We start from the raw sequence: 16,345 nt of genomic DNA on the forward strand, positions 1-16,345 counted from the left end.
TAAAGCCCAATTCAACATAACTATTAACAAGCAAAGAAGAAGAAGCTCTAGGACATTTAAGACTTCCTCTTCTGTCTCAGGATTCATCAATGGCAAAAGATACATTGCTCTTCCATCCATTTATCAAAGAGAGCATATTGTTCTCATATTGTGCTTCTCACAATAGGAGCTACAAATAAGCTAAGCTGCAATCTGCAGTCGCAAGTATACATACTAGATGTAACCAACACACCTTGATGCAGCTAAGCTTACATTCAAAGAATTCCATTCCTCCTTCTGCTAACAGATTTTGCACTCTCCCACCCCCACAGCAGCCCTAAACAATTTGCTCTGAATAATTGGAGGGAAGAGTGTGGGAAGGTGGTGGAAAAGATTGCAGGGGGAGAGGGAATGAGAGGGTCACTTCCACTCATCCATTGATTGGAACTTCTACCAACCTTAAAAACCCAGTAGAAGGACTCATTTGGTCAATGGCACAGGCTCTTGGGATCCAACTTGATTCTCAATAAGCACACTTAGGATTGTATTATAAAGATGGATGTCTTCCTCAAGCATCAATACTTTAAAAAATCTGGATTGGACATAATATTTTTGGGCCTCAAATGATTTTTTAAAAAAATTAAACATGCCACATTCCTAAAATTTAGGAATACTGAAGATAGTAAAAATACTCCTAGAAGGAAGTGCAGTTTTAACAGTATCATCTTATGCAGGTCTACTCAAAACTCAAATCATATTGTATTGAATAGGACCTACATTAATGCAAGTATATATAGGAAATATGATTGTGTCAATCTGTAGGATAACTTCAGGTACATGTGAAAAGCAAGCATAGAAGCCATTTTATTTTTAAAAAAGAAATCACAATGTCTATCCATTAAATTTTTTAATTCACTGCACAGAATTAAATTCAGCTAGAATCAATAGGATTTACCACCAAGTAATAAATTTGGAATAAGTAGGATAAGCAGGAAAAACCGCAACAATCTCATTGCTCCCATCCTTCGAGATTAACCACTTGATGCTACAGTAAATGAAAACATGCACAATGTTTAGTTCAAGTATGGGTTATTTGGAACTATAGTGGATACATTATACCATTCCAAGCATCCCATTTAGAAAGAAGCATCATATAATTCGTTCCAATTTTGCTGAAATTAAGATTATATCTTAAATAATATAGCCCTCTTTATGAATTCAGGTCAAAGAAATGTGGGATTAAGGTGGGGAGGTTCTACAATGTCCACACATGCAAACGATGTTGCATGCATTCATCATGAATATCTGAATTAGCATGTTCACCCAGACATACTTAGAATCCTCTTTCAGACCTTGACATTGAATGTAGGAAGGTCTGAAGTGGAGATGATGTAGGCATGGATAAATGGGAGTATGGGCTGCATGCATGCCTCATTCCCCCACCACTTTAAAATCACTTCTGTTTGCTCCAAAACGTATGAATTAGGGTTTATGTGTACAAATTGTCTCATTCCCTCCTCCAAAATTATCCTCCTTTTGACCAATTCAGCATGTTCACTTCAATACCTCAGTACTGTTTTTGTCCCAGTTATGCTGGCAAAACATACTTTCTGTTAAACCATGGCAATGCAGGAACATTATTTCCAACTATTGCCATTATTTCCGAACATTTTTCCACAAGCTCCAAATCCCAACTAAAACCTACACAATTATAAGCAGTTAATTTCTTAAATACTTCCAGACATGCTGCTAAACACAACTGAAAACAACTTTTCCATCTATTCAATATTTTCTCAAAACAATCCCTTCGTAGCACAGAACTGCTACATCAAAATGTTGCATGTATCATGAAGACAGTCCATTATGAACATTCACAATACACATACAGTGGTACCTCGGGTTAAGAACTTAATTCGCTCTGGAGGTCTGTTCTTAACCTGAAACTGTCCTTAACCTGAAGCACCACTTTAGCTAATGGGGCCTCCTGCTGCTGCCGCCTCATGATTTCTGTTCTTATCCTGAAGCAAAGTTCTTTACCTGAGGTACTATTTCTGGGTTAGCGGAGTCTGTAACCTGAAGCGTCTGTAGCCCGAGGTACCAATGTACAGTATTCAAGAGATGCTATTGTTGACTTAGATGACAATACTAGTAACACATATTATAGAGAGTTAACATATTCCTTCACATTTATATTTATCTCTTGGTTTTGGCTTTGCTTTGCTTACTGCATACTATAAATGTTTGCAACAAATAGATAAATAAATATCTTTTCTAGGAGGTTTATTTACTTACCATCTTCCTTATAGCCACCATGCTTTAGTGCATGGAGAAAGGATCATTGAAGAAGAAGAGGGAGTTTGGACTTGATATCCCGCTTTATCACTCCCCTTCAGGAGTCTCAAAGCGGCTAACATTCTCCTTTCCCTTCCTCCCCCACAACAAACACTCTGTGAGGTGAGTGGGGCTGAGAGACTTCAGAGAAGTGTGACTAGCCCAAGGTCACCCAGCAGCTGCATGTGGAGGAGTGGGGATGCGAACCCGGTTCACCAGATTACGAGTCCACCGCTCTTAACCACTACACCACACTGGCTCCATATATGGATTCATATACTCCACTTACTACAAAATTATTGGGTGTGAGGTCACATATGCACCTACACCATTTGAAAATTTATCTGACAAGCAGTAGTGTGTGTGTTTCTGTGAACTTTCAGTGGAGATTGTAGTTAAAGTGATAGAAAATCTCACACTGCGGAATTGATTCCATGATTGCTCTTTCACATACAATTGTGATTGTTGCATCTATCATGTGGTGACTGAGTGAGACAGAGAGAGAGTGAACACAGGGTATTTATCTCAGTTCCATTTTTATATAGTGGGTTTAAATATGACTTACATCACTATCTGCAATAGAACATAAGAGATAAAAAAAAATTGCCTTCAGTGTTACTGATAAGCTGGGATATCAAATGCACTCTTCTAAAAAAAAATAAAAATCCTTTTTTTACCAAAGTCTGTTTTAAAATGTATAGTATCAGCCAGTAGTATCTTCTACCTCCAAACATAACGCATTGTTCAGAATCCAAAAAAACGCTGGAAGAGGGCTGTGTGTGACACCAGTCTTGCCACTGCAGTTCTCAAAGCCAAATGAATGGTCCACCACAAACAGATATTATTCCAGCAGTAGAATAGAAAGCACTGGTCCAGCTGCATGATCAGCTCAATGAGTGATCTTATCAAACACATTTTTGCTGTAAAGATTTCTGATTCTCATACTGAAGAGCAAAGAAAATAATACTGCATATGATCAGAAAAACATTCCTTCATATATACCATGATAAACATGTAGGATTGTAAACCTCAATACAGTGACCTAAAGAAAGGTCAAGGTGGCAGGGGAGAACAGGAGCAAAGCCCAGAAGCTGCTAGCAATCAACACTGAGAACAGGTTCAGCACTTATATTTCAGAAAAGGAGCAGCTTTCATGTGCTAATGTCAAACTGAAAGTTTAAAATTATATGGAAGTAACACTTCTAGATTACAAAACAGATACCCAATCTCAGGAGATCATTATCCAATTTTATTGTTAGAAATAGAAATTATAAAGTCACTAATTCCAGAGCAGTTTCACTGAATATTGCAACAGTAAGTGGTTTTAAAACTGAGGTCACGTGTCCTTATTTTTCAGTTACCTTAAAGTCTGCTCTATTATTATAAATAGGACCCACAAAATAGATGAGGCGGACTCCCAAACTGTGCAGTGCTTGGACCAAACTAGGGTTTCAGGAACGATATATATACACACAGATTAAAGGCAAGCACAAAAATATGTCAGTTTGCTAGAAAAGGACTACCACCATTACAAAACTTAAGGCTGTTTTTAGCACTTCTCATGTGGTCACAACTCAAACATTATCCATGTTCTGAAAACAAACTATAAGCAGTAGTAAGCACATATGGGGTTAATGACTTCCATTTAAATCAATTTGAAGTTTAGCAAAATATATTTAGGCTAAGGGTATTTCATTCTATGAGTAACCCAATAATTTACCCTTTTGAGATTACTGCAATAAAAAGAACACTACAATTCAGGTTTGAACTACTGCTTTTCTAGGCTCAGAAAATCAAGGGGTAAAGAAGACAGTTCTAAGAACACACACATGCCACAAGTTTTTTGTTTTGTTACATTCCCGCTATTATTGTAATGATTTTATAGTAAATATCAACATTAGCTTGGTCTTGCTTTTATATACACATATATGAGGACAATAGCCACCTCTTGTACTTTGGCTTTTGAGCCCTCTGCCCTTAAGGAGACAAGGGCCTTATACATGTCAGGGAAATGTTTTCCAGTCAGAAGACCTTCACACACACAAAAACACAAAACACCAGTGATCATTTGATGTATCATAGTCCACTATACGAACTCTTTCAATATCCACACTACACCGCAGCAAAACAAATACAAGTTGTGCACTACTGTTTGATCTGAACATAAGCATCATAAAAACAAACTACAACACTATCTAGCTTTTTAAGAGAAAGAAAGAGCCCACAACACTTAAAAGGATCTTACTTTTCACCGTGGGGAAAGTTATCAGCACCATCCTGTGCATGTTTACTGAAACATTAAGTCCCACTGTTAACTCTGATAAGTATGCACAGAGCTGCAGCCTGGGAGTCATTAGGTGACTTGCTTTTTTTTCTACTATCATTTTAGCAGAGAAGAATCTCTTCCATCACGAAAAACAACTAAAACGCAATCCACCCACAAACAAAGCAAGAGAACGCTAAACAAAAGCAAGACTTTGTACTAAAAAAAAAACCTGTTGAGATGGTAGACTTTTCTTTCTGAAGGACCAACAAGCCATGTATACTGATCTCATTTGTGGGGGAAGGGCGGTTGGATGGCAGACAGAAACTGCTCTCTGAAGCTGGGTTTAAACAGAGCTCACAAACATCTACGGAAGCATTTAGAGAAGGGGTTTTTAGACCACATAAAACGAAGGCATGGGTTAGAGGGAAATGGGTGGGGTGGGGTGGGTGGGGGCTGAGATTCGACTAAAACAACAAAACGGGCTTACTTGGTGTACAAAGACATCAACCGGAGTCTCCAAGGGGCTTCCCTCGCGGTTGAGCATGGAAATAAATCCGAACCCCATTCGCACATTAAACCACTTGCAATGGCCTGTTCCGTGCAAAACCTGGGATTCTTCCTCCTCCTCCTCCTCCTCCTCTTCTTCTTGTTCCGGCAATTTCCCGGGCTCATCTCCACCTTTACGCGCCCCCGCTGATTTGAAGAGGCGATTGCGGGAGAACAAGGACGTACGTACACACACACACACAAAAAGGGAAAGAATTAAATTCTAGTAACATCTCCTTGGCGCTTGTACAAGAACGATTGCTACAGATGACACACAAAAACACATGCACGCACGAACAAACATTACGAAACCAACCTTTGTTTTTCCCCTACCCACAAAAACATTAAGTACACCAAAGTCACAGAGGAAGTAGTAAAAAAAAATATTTTTACACACACACACATCAATAACCTCCAAAGCTTCAGGGCACTGTCGAAGGAAAGGCAGCATCTGCTGTGACTCACTCCGCTTCTATTTCTCACACTCCCCCCACACGCAGCAGCCCAGCCCACGTTTGCTCTGTACATACGTGCGATCCTGCCCTTTAACTCCATCTTTCAGCCACATAAACCACCCCAGAAAGCGATACTTTACTTGGGTACTGCTGGTTGAGCACCGATCCCATCCCTCCCCAGAGGAATTCGCAGGCGAATGAGCCCTGCCTGGCCAGGCGAGGTGGGAGGAGGAGGAGGAGGGGAGGAGAAGGGAGGGGAGGGGGCCGAGCCGAGAGAGAGAGAGAGAGAGAGAGAGAGAGGAGGCGATTGCGCAAGCACTTGGAGCGGCCCATCCAGCAGCGAGCGGCGTGTTTCTCCTTCTTCGCCAAGCGCGCTCCGCGCCTTTCCCTAGCCTTCCTCCGCCGAATCCCCCCTCCCACTCCGGAATCACTTTAATCTGGACTCAGGGAGGGGGGCAGGTGTACAAAAGTTTCCTCGTTCCCCCCCCCTTTCTTTTCCCCCTCCTGGCCACTGCTTGCTCAATCGCACAGGAACAATTCGAACAGAAGCCCCCTCGGAAAGCTTTTCAAGTTGGGTGAATCGAAGGGGCGGGGCAGAGCACTGGGGAAAGCTCGCCCACAATCGGTTCTCCCACCCACAACCCCAGAAGTTGTGTCCACGTCCTCGATTTTATTTAAAAAACAACAACCAGCGATCATTTTTTTTAATTTTTATTTTTCAGTAGTACATTCCTTCTCTTGTATGTATATTTAAGATAACGGTGGAAAGTAAAACCTAGCACTACAAAAAGCCTAGGAAAACAAGAGCTGGGCTGGCCGGGGATTGGGGGGGGGGGATAACCTTCGGCCATGTTGCCCCACCGGCCCTCTGCTCCCGAAAAGCTCCCCCAGGCCGGCTCGCGGGAGTCTTTTGACTCAGCTTAACATCTTGATTTCGAGCGCTCGCCCGCTCGCCCGCTCCGCTCTCCTGCGCTTTGCCCTCTCGTGATCCCCCGCCCCCGGCCGCGCTCTCGCTCCGTTTCGGGGCCCCTGCGCGCACGTGACTCCGTCAATTACATGCCTGCTTGCTACTAATTTCACCTCGGCTGCTCGGAGGGGGTTCGGCAAGGAGGAGGAGCAACAGCCAATCGGCACCTCGAGCGGGCTTGACACACCGCAATAATTTATGAATGAACGGCGGAATTTCAAAACACCCTCGCCTGGCCGCGGCTGGGCACGTTTCGCTACGTAGATCCGGGCGCCGGTTGGAGGAGCGGGGCGTGTCTCTTCGAGAGAGAGAGATTCTCGGGCACTGTATATAGTAGCGGATCTTTCGCTGCCCACGTGCAAATGCCAATAATGGCCCTCGGCTTGGGGCACTTGCGCGGCGGGCGCGCGCCTCGTTGGCCGGCAAGCGCGTCTGAGGATTGCATATTTGAAGGCTGATCCGCAAAGTAGTCGATAAAATTACCTAGCCTGAAACCGATCCTAAACGCGCCATTTGTTTCATCCATTTACAGCTCAATCCTAGCCATTATCTCTGCTCGGAAGTAAGTCTTACTCAATTCACTGGGGCTTACTCCCAGGTAAGTGGGTTGAGGACTGCAGCCTTAGGGTCTTGGCGTAAGGATGCAAACTATATCCCGTTGAAAGGAACTCGGTGGATTATGGGATGTATGAGGCCGGGATTTAATCCTATGCACATTTACCTGACGAATGCTAATAAAATAGAAACCTCACTGAACACAGTGGGACTTATTTTAGCAGGGCCATGCATTTATTTATTTCGAAGCATAGGATCGGTAACTTAATAGGCTGACAGCGTAATCCTATATGTTTTCTCAAAAGTGAGCCCCACCGAGTTTAATGGAGCGTCCCGCCCCATAAGGGTGCGCGGGAGCATTACAAATTAAAAGGTGCCTGTTGGTGGGAAAGCAAAGATATTCCACTCCCCACCACAGTCGATATTGGTACACAAAATCCACTAATGGGTTGAGGGCATATATCATAGAAGAAAAAACCACGTCAAACTGACACAGCATCGGATAGAGTAGGCGGTAGGCTCTCTTTCCTTGGACGTTTCTAAGCAGAGGTTTGATATCTGCTCTAGTCGAGATTCCTACATTGCAATGGGGGTTGGACTAGATGACCCTCGGGTTCCCTTCCAATTCTACGGTCCATATCCGCCCCATTAGGATCACACATACTGCTGAAAAGACACATACCACGTGAGCTAAAGGGGGGGGGGGGAGGAAAGCGACTGCTTTTAAGCAGCTTTGAACTGACATACAAATTATAGGCGCTAAACATAAATGGTATATGAAGCATATTCCTATGGCATGTAGGCATAGTGTATAGGCATGATCCACGGTGAAAGCCGCCTCCCCCCCCCTCCCCAGCTTATTACCTATTCAATTCTGAAACGCCCACCGGAAACGCGATAGCACCTCCGTTCGCCTTTCGCGTTCCGAAGCCTTTAAGGGCGGCCATCAGGGGGCGGGGAGGCGCCCGGGGGTTGCGCTGCGCTGCGCAGGTTCCTCGGCCATCGCGTTCCGGGGGAAGGGGATGTGATTAATGACTTCCTAAATAAGAGGCCAGCTTGCGAGCCGAGCGGTGCAGGGAGCGGAGCCTCCATCAGCAACGATTGTTCTCCAGGAGGCCGGGGGGGGGGGAGACCCTAGAAAAGCGCAGACGGGGGGGGGGGCGGCGGAGAAAATTTGCCAGAAATGAGGAAGCAAAGCGCGCGGGGGGGGGGGGAATCCCGAGGAAACGAGCGAGCGAGGAGTGAGAAAACAAAGGGAAGAGGAATAAGCTGGGCCTGCGAGCGGCGCTTGGACGCACACCCCGTTTCTTGGCGTTTATGACACTACTCGTAGCACTTTCCCTGTGCGGTCCAAAATTGATCCCTTTTCCAAAATAAAAGACCGAACCACCATTAACAGGAATTACGCGCGCTCAGTCTCCATTATAATATTCATTTCAGCACTTGGAACAATTAAGTGGTAAAAATTGGTATCTTGATCGATATATTTTATTTCAGAAAAATTAATGGAAGTGTTGTTCCAGAGTCCCCCCCTCCCGCTCCACTGCGAGTTCCCCCCCAATTTTAAAGCACATGGATCTAGAGCCTCCCCCCCCCATTTATTTCCTCGGCGTTTCTACCCGAATAAAGTGGTCTCAGGCCCCGGGTCTCACCACTCAAGCCAAGTAAGAAAACAAAATTTTTCTCGTGCTCTACCAGCCTAAAGTTTGGACGGTTGCGGCTTGACAGGTTGCAAGATAGATTTTCTCCTTCCTCTTCTGCCCACCCTCCCTCCCTCCGCCCAGTTTGCTGATCTGCTCTGAATATGCTTTTATGCGTTTGCAAGGTTGCCCGCCGTTGTTTTAGAACTGGCGACAGGCAGTCTGAACAAACACAGAAGGCCTCCGGACTGGCTAAAAGAGCCTATTTACTCTTCCCTCTCCCGTTTTTGGTTGTTTTGCGGGGCAGGGGCATTCTTTCCGCGATTTTATTTTTTGGCACCGAGGTGATTCCCTCTTAACATTCGTGCCACGAGGGCGGTTTTCTGCTTGAATGAAAGAAATGCACGCGTCGCGGGCTTCAGTGGAGCAGGCGCCCGAGATCGGGACATTCCTTCGCCGTCTTCAGCTGTAAATTTCCTCTTGGTTATTTCAAGAGTGGCGCTCGACCGGCCTCCCTCCGCCCAGCGGTGTCGGCTTCGACTGCCGCCCCTCCCCCGGCCCCTCCTCCTCGCCCTGCGTCGCCGGAGTGGTGCCCTGCGCTGAATCCACGGAGCTTGCCCTTTCCAGGTACAGAATCGGTCTGCGCGCTTCATTGAAATCCATGGCCTCTGCAGCCCGGCCTTGCGCGTGTAATTGGACAGATAGGTGCATTCTCCATTTTCAGGAAGGGGGACAGTCAGATCTTTGTTTTATGTAAAGTGCTGTATGCTTGATATGGGCGGGGCGGAGATGCGCGCTGGTGGAGTATGGTTTTTTTGGGGGGCAGAGGGGAGCAAATACTGTAGTTATTTCCTACACGCTTCTAGCAACAGCGGGATAAGACAAATGGATCTGTCTGCCTTCTCTTCCGGATGCTGTTTTGCGAAATTCGAACGACAGGCTTTCACGTCTCTCAAAGTCTGGTGTCACTGAACCTTCGTCACTAAAGACTTGCACATTTATAGCATGAGGTTTCCTAGAGACATCAAGTCCACGAACGAATGTCTCATAATAAACACGACTGGTTTTTGCCTTTAGGAAAGTGATGAATATGTTTCAGAGTACCTTTTGACAGGTCAAACGATTTCCATAAAGTTATGTAGCAACACTCTTGCTTTCTCGCTTTATGCAGTTCTGTTGCCTACTACGGCAACAGCCCGGCTTCCATTGACTCAGAAGCCAGTGCAATGTGCGCTTCCTTTGGCTAGGTATGGTAAGGAAAAAACGTAATTGTCGGGTAATATTTTGCAAACTCAGTTCAAAATATTCCTCAGCATATTCATTCTCTCTCTCTCTCTCTCTCTGTGTGTGTGTGTGTGTGTGAAATGACAACCTGTACAATGAGTGGCGCCTTTAACTGCAATCCTAACCACACTTTCAGGACAGTAAGTCCCACTGAATACAATGCAACTTACTTAAGAGTAAACATGCAGGAACTCTAGGAATTCTCTCAAAATGAAACTCCAAGACATGTTAAGAGAGAGAGAGAGAAGTTTGAACTGTGGACATTTAGCGTCTGATTCAGCAACGATGACTAATTTCTGAAGAGTAGCTTTCCCTTTTAACTCAGGAAATAATTACAAAGTGTGCAACAGTAAGACGTAGGAAACCATAAGCAGCAGTAACTGAAAAGCAGAGGCGGCGCTATTCGACGAAAGGCGCGCTTGCCCAAATTTGGAGGCCTCCAGTCTTAGCGGAATTAAGGCTGGGGGTCAGCGGACTGGTCACTGGTGTCAGATGTTATCGGCTCATTCATTTCCTGCCACGGACCTCGGCCTTTTAAGTTCCGTGGAAGGTAGAGAGCCGGAGCCAGCTGGCAACTCTCGCAAACTTCCTAAATGGAAACGAGGTGGGGAAGGGAGAGAGCAGAGAAATCAAGCGGAGAAAGAGCGCGCAGAACCAGCAAAAATTCGGAAGAGTCTGTATGTAGAAACCCAGGAGGTTTACTTCTCACCAGACTGACCCGCCTGGCCTGGACAAGAGCTTTCGAAAGCGCAGGGGCGCCTCTGTCTGCAATGGATCGGGTTGGGTTGCCCAGCGGTGTCCACTGGGTTCCTTCTTTCGTTGCCAGTCTCCACCCCGCGTCCTTCCTAAGCGAGGCTTCCCTGGGAATGCACGTGCTCAGATCAAAGAGAGAAAACTTCGACGCCCGTCTTTCGGGCCAGCATCTCGCTGCATCCTCTGGCGGCGGCGCAGCATGAACCGGTTTGGAGGGGGGATCGAAGCAGAGCGGGGATAAGCCCTGCTGCCCGCCTGTAACTAAAGCGCCCCCCGCAACCCCCGGTGCCGTCGCAGCGGTCCTGAGAGATGAAACCGAACATCCCGGGTTTTTATTATTATTTATTATTATTTTGCCCCTGGTTTCTATTAAAAGCAGACCCGGAGCGGCAGAATCTCGGGGAGAGGGCGCTTCTCTCTTGCCCGCAGGCTTCCTACAAACCGGAACTATTCCATAGCTGACCTCTGAGACTTGCCGGCGCCCAGCAAAGCCACGCTTCCCTGGAAAAGGCTTCCCTCTCCCACCCCTCCTCTGCGCTCCTCCAGGAAACAGTTCTTCAAGGAAAGTGTCCATCCAAGCTAAGTTAATTGAAAGCAATCGGCACATGTTCAGAGGCACTCTTGTTTTGCACACACTGATTTTCAGTTTCCCCTCTTCAATTCCCTTTGCTGCTGGCTGTTCCGCATTCACCGCTCTCCTTTAGTGACCTGAAAGCATGAGCCGCTCTCTTTCTCTGCACCCCAGACCCCACTATATATTATCCAGGTCTACGTCGATGAATTTTCACAACGCACAGAACCTCTGCAACATTTTTAAAAGACATTTACCTTTGAATAAATTATTATTAATAATAATTACACTGTCCAGCTATCACCATATTTAACACCCGGTAGAATCTCTCCTAAAGTAGCCTTGGGATACCAAGTTCCGTCGCCCGCTTGTTCGCCCGCTTTTGTATGCGCCTAGAATTACAGATAAATTTGTCCGTGTCCATAGTTTGGACTTTCCAAGGGGGCGGGGGGAGGCTGAAGCTGTACGAGGAAACGGCTTCTCCCTCCAATGACAGTTGACAGAGGAGGGCAGTTTAAATACCACAGGGAAGACTAATTTGTGCCTGTACAAAAAAAATTCCTTCCAGTAGCACCTTAAAGACCAACTAAGTTAGTTCTTGGTATGAGCTTTCGTGTGCATGCACACTTCTTCAGATACACACTGAAAGATGCACACGAAAGCTCATACCAAGAACTAACTTAGTTGGTCTTTAAGGTGCTACTGGAAGGAATTTTTTTTGTTTTGACTATGGCAGACCAACACGGCTACCTATCTGTAACTTGTGCCTGTACGTTACGCTGACGCCCAAGGCAAGTTTCAAAAAGAAGAAGAAAAGAGGCCACACGAAATTGGCTTCCGCTCCACCCCGCTCACACCAAACGCGCAAGCAGAAGCGCCCTCGACCTACGCACAGTTGTTTCCTGAAGTTACCAGACCCTCTCTCTCAAAATGTAAGTCTTAATGTGCCGGGCAAAGGAAGGCATAGGAACCACCCCAGTCTTCATTAGCCTTTGCTGAATTATGGCCATCATCGGGTGTGTGGGAGCGCGCGTCCTTTTCTCCTCCTTTCCTGGTTTCTATTTTACTGCCACCCCCAAAACAACAACAACAACAAAGTCTCGACGTTTCTGAAATGATACATTCCTGGAACCACCCGTTGCGAGAGTTGCTTCTTTACTGTGTCACGCACGGCAAGATAGCTTTTAAGGGGGCTGCCTCTTCATATTGCCAAAGACGTTCAGAAAACTAGGAACGGATCTTCCATCTGCGCAAAGTCCACGGAAATGCACAAGAGGCGCGAAAGACACGTGCTTTCGTACGCGGCTCCGATTCCCTACGAGAGAAATGTGGCTACACAGCCACCCCACGTCGAACAAAGCAACGAGTACCCTGAAGAATGTTGGGAGAATTCCCTTTCTCCTTATATTTTAGCTTAGCAACAAGACAACCTTCCTTATCTGGAGCGTAACAAAAGCAAAGGGGGGGGGAACCAACTACCCCCTTTCCGCAATTTCTACTTTCCCTCGACTCCCACCAAAAACACAAAACAGGTGCGTATATATTAGGGTAAATCCGTTAAGCAACAAGGAACCATTCGATTCAGAAGCTGTCGGAGATGTAGGCACGTTGTCTCACAGCGAGACCCAGGAGTCCTTCTGCAGCGCCTTTAAATCTAACAAAACCTTTGGTCTATTTAGCAAAAGCTCCGCTGAAAACCTTAATCACGTTGACTTAGGCGTAAGATAATGGGATCCTAAGTAAACATGCCTGAGTTTGCAGGCTGATATTCTCGAGAAATCGATGCCATACTAATAAGCACCACCACCGTTTCTAATTTAACCTCACGAGCTGTGGTTACTCCGGTAGACGTGGCACCTTTCGAAAGATCATTTAGTCCCCAAACCCAAAGTGAGGGGAAGAGAGACAGTTTCGGGGCTCCTATTGCCCGCGAAGTGTCATATTTCAAATACATCAGAGTTCAGGGAGCCGCGTGGCTCCAGCCAAAGACGACAACTGAGCACATGGGGATATGCATTCAGAGATAAGTCAATGAATATTCGCAAAGTTTACTTCCTTAGCTATGGCTAAGGAACAAGAAAGGAAATCCTATGCATGGGCATACAACTGAAGGACGCTTACTCATGAGTAATTTATGTATAATCTTAGTTGCAACACTACACATACGTGTGAGGGCGGAGGAACCAACGATGTCACCCTCTCTAGAACTACCACTATCCTTGACAGTAACCATTGGTCACTCTGGCTAGGGCTGACGAGAGCTGGCGTTCAAGAGCCACTGGAAGGAAGGCAGTATGTTGGCAAGCCCCGTTTAACTCAATGGAATTTGCTTCGGATTGAACATGCCCCAGATTGCACTGTTCACATGGTAGGGAGAGCCGAGGAAATGCGATGCTGGAAAAATGCCGTGCGTGAAGGGAGCATTCGTGTTCATCCAGCGATGACAAGCAGGTGAGGGAAAGCAACAAACCGCAGCACCACAATGCATTCATCGCCTGTTCCGCGGAGCCTGTTCACACGTTCAAGCTGCATCCACGTGCATTCGTAGCTTTCACCTCCTAAGCCGAAGCGATCGATGCGGTCACCCTGTTTCAATAGGTAAGTCCGGGGCAGTGGAGACGACGGCGCTAGGGCGCTTTGACTACTCGGAGCTCCACCGGGGTGGCTCCGCGTCCGTCGGCAGCTTTTTACTTTTGCCTTTTCAACGCAGGGGAGCAGCGGGGGCATCTTGCAGGAGTTCCTTTCAGAAGGCTCGCCGTCGAGGCATCGAAAGTGAATTTCGCTAAGAGTAACTGGGAAGAGTGATCGGCGCTAAGAGGCGGCTGCAGAAAGTTCAGGATTCACAGGGCAAGCCAGGGCACTGTCTACTCGGAAGTAAACGCCACTCTGGCGGAGGGAGGCTTGCTCCCAGGTAAGCGCGCGCAGAGTTCCACCCACCCGTCGACCAGAAAGTTGGCTGGCCGGCCGGCCGGGAGATTCTTCCGTGCTTTATGGGCCAATAAATTCAGAAAACAGATGAGCGAGAATGAGTTTGACCCTGTAAACTAGTTTCGGGAAGAACGCAATAAAGGAACCACCACTTGGCCTGCGGCGACATGGAAGATAGCTAGCTTAAGAAAGGGCGGGGGGAGTCGTGTTGATGCCTTCCGGCTGGCAAGCAGTAGGAACAGGGGTTGGAGATGGAAAGAGGCCGAGTCAAGAGGCGGATAAGGAGAAAGGTAGGCTAGCACTGGCTGGGAGGGGTGGTCCCCCAACCCGTCCTGGTCTGTGATTAATCCGCCCAAAGCGGAGCTACTAAGCGTAGATCTGAGATTCTCTGGAAATAAGATGGTGTGGGCTCTATACAGTTAAAACCTCTAAGGTTTTGTTTTAACTTAATCTACTTGATTTTGCAAGCGCCTAATACAATCTGCAAGACAGCAGCAGAATTAACTCCAGCAGCCCCATGGCCAGCAAATGAAAAAGCAAAGTCTTGGAACTACGGTAATCTACACCCCCACCCAGTTTCCTTTTCCTTCACTAGTTGAAGGAAATGGAGTGGAGTTCGTGTCTATGGTTGATATCAATCTCAACAGGCTATGTTGTATCAGAATTCCTAAAGGGAGAGTATGCAGAACACTGGGGGCGGGAATACAGAATAAAATTGGGGTGGGAAGCCTGTTAGGTTGCAGTCCTACAAACATACACTTGGGTGTAAGTCCCACTGGGCATCAACTTAGTTCTGCATAAGCATGCATGGGCCAAGGGGGGCAGGAAGGGGCAGCTGCCCCCCAATCAATACAAATCAATAAAAATACATAGCTGACTGAGGTTCTGCCTACCTAACAAAAGGCCTGCCCCCCTAACAAAAATCCTGGCTAGGCCCATGTAAGCATGTACAATTCTGTGATGTTCAGATGGCACTTTTGAACCCAACAGCAGGATCTGAAAGGCTGTGCCAGAAATAGGAGTATAAGATAAAAGGTTTTCTGAAATAGGACACCCTCAGCAAGCCACTATTGACACTTTTTATGTTGTATTTTATTAGTACTAATGTTGGGCTGGCAACAAATTATTCTTGTGAAGATTACAGAATCATAGAACCGTGGAGCTGGAAGGGACCACAAAGGTCATCTAGTCCAACCCCCTGCAATGCAGAAATCTTTTTGCCCAATGTGGGGCTTGAACTCACCACCTTGAGACTCTCATGCTCTACTGACAGAGCTATCCCAGTTTTTCAATAAGCATACACTACATTAGACTTATGTGTAAGGTTGCGAACCTCAATACACCTACAAGAGATTAACCCTATTGACCAGTGGGATTTTTAAGGATGCTGAGAAGGAGATTGTGATGGCTTCTCAAGTTTGGCTCTGCCTCTTCTTCTTCCGAGGGGGCGTGGTACTGTGCATCTTTAAATACTTCCTGGGAAGTAATTATTGGTAAAAAAAAAGAAGCGTATGTTAAACTAGGCTACAGAAATTACTGGCTATTATGATTAACTTTTATTTGGATTCAGCTGGCACTTAATTTAGGTAACTGGCTGCCAAGCCTTGGAAAAATCAGGGTACATTTTAATGATGCGTTTCCTCAGGGAAACTAGGCTCAATCAGTTTAGGAAAGATGTTCTCAGTTCCAGTCACCCATGGGCAAACTAGCACAGTCACAAAATGGGGTGGCGAGTGGAATAAAGAGGACTAACCTGGACTTGAAGAGGCTTCCCAGAATGATTTCATAGTCTTCTGAGGCACCTGGAAATCAGAGAGCTGCAGTCACTACTATGTTAATTCTACCAGAGCACTGTATTTAATTATCTGTTCTCCAGTTTAATGGCTCATTAGAAGGCCATAAAATGTCTGTTCTTGACTCTATGAAGTGACCTGTAAACTTTTAACAGGTTGCGATTTACCTAGCTCATCACAACCACAATGGGATAACCAGGTGGTGTTCTAATCAGTCTAATGCACTGAGGGGAGAAAGACACCCACATTTTTATGAAAAGTGTTCTTTAACTGATCT

General features: G+C 46.0%; 1 protein-coding gene across 5 annotated transcripts in view; it reads right to left on the bottom strand.

The window, feature by feature from the left end:
* LIN28B (lin-28 homolog B) overlaps positions 1 to 16,345 on the bottom strand; it is a 99,698-nt gene that overhangs the window by 73,716 nt on the left and 9,637 nt on the right. For 2 of the 5 annotated variants that reach the window (XM_079971752.1, XM_079971753.1), the window contains exons 2-3: positions 16,029 to 16,077; positions 5,064 to 5,269 (exon numbers count right to left, since the gene is read on the bottom strand). In XM_079971752.1, the coding sequence (XP_079827878.1) occupies positions 5,064 to 5,269; positions 16,029 to 16,062 (240 nt within the window). In that variant the 5' untranslated portion in view covers positions 16,063 to 16,077. Of the gene's footprint in view, positions 1 to 5,063; positions 5,270 to 5,652; positions 6,115 to 6,418; positions 6,497 to 16,028; positions 16,078 to 16,345 lie in introns of those variants that run through there. The other 3 variants (XM_079971755.1, XM_079971751.1, XM_079971754.1) reach the window with 3 other exon arrangements.

This window comes from Podarcis cretensis (assembly GCF_951804945.1).
Source record: "Podarcis cretensis genome assembly, chromosome: 3".
NCBI classification, from domain to species: Eukaryota; Metazoa; Chordata; class Lepidosauria; order Squamata; family Lacertidae; genus Podarcis; species Podarcis cretensis.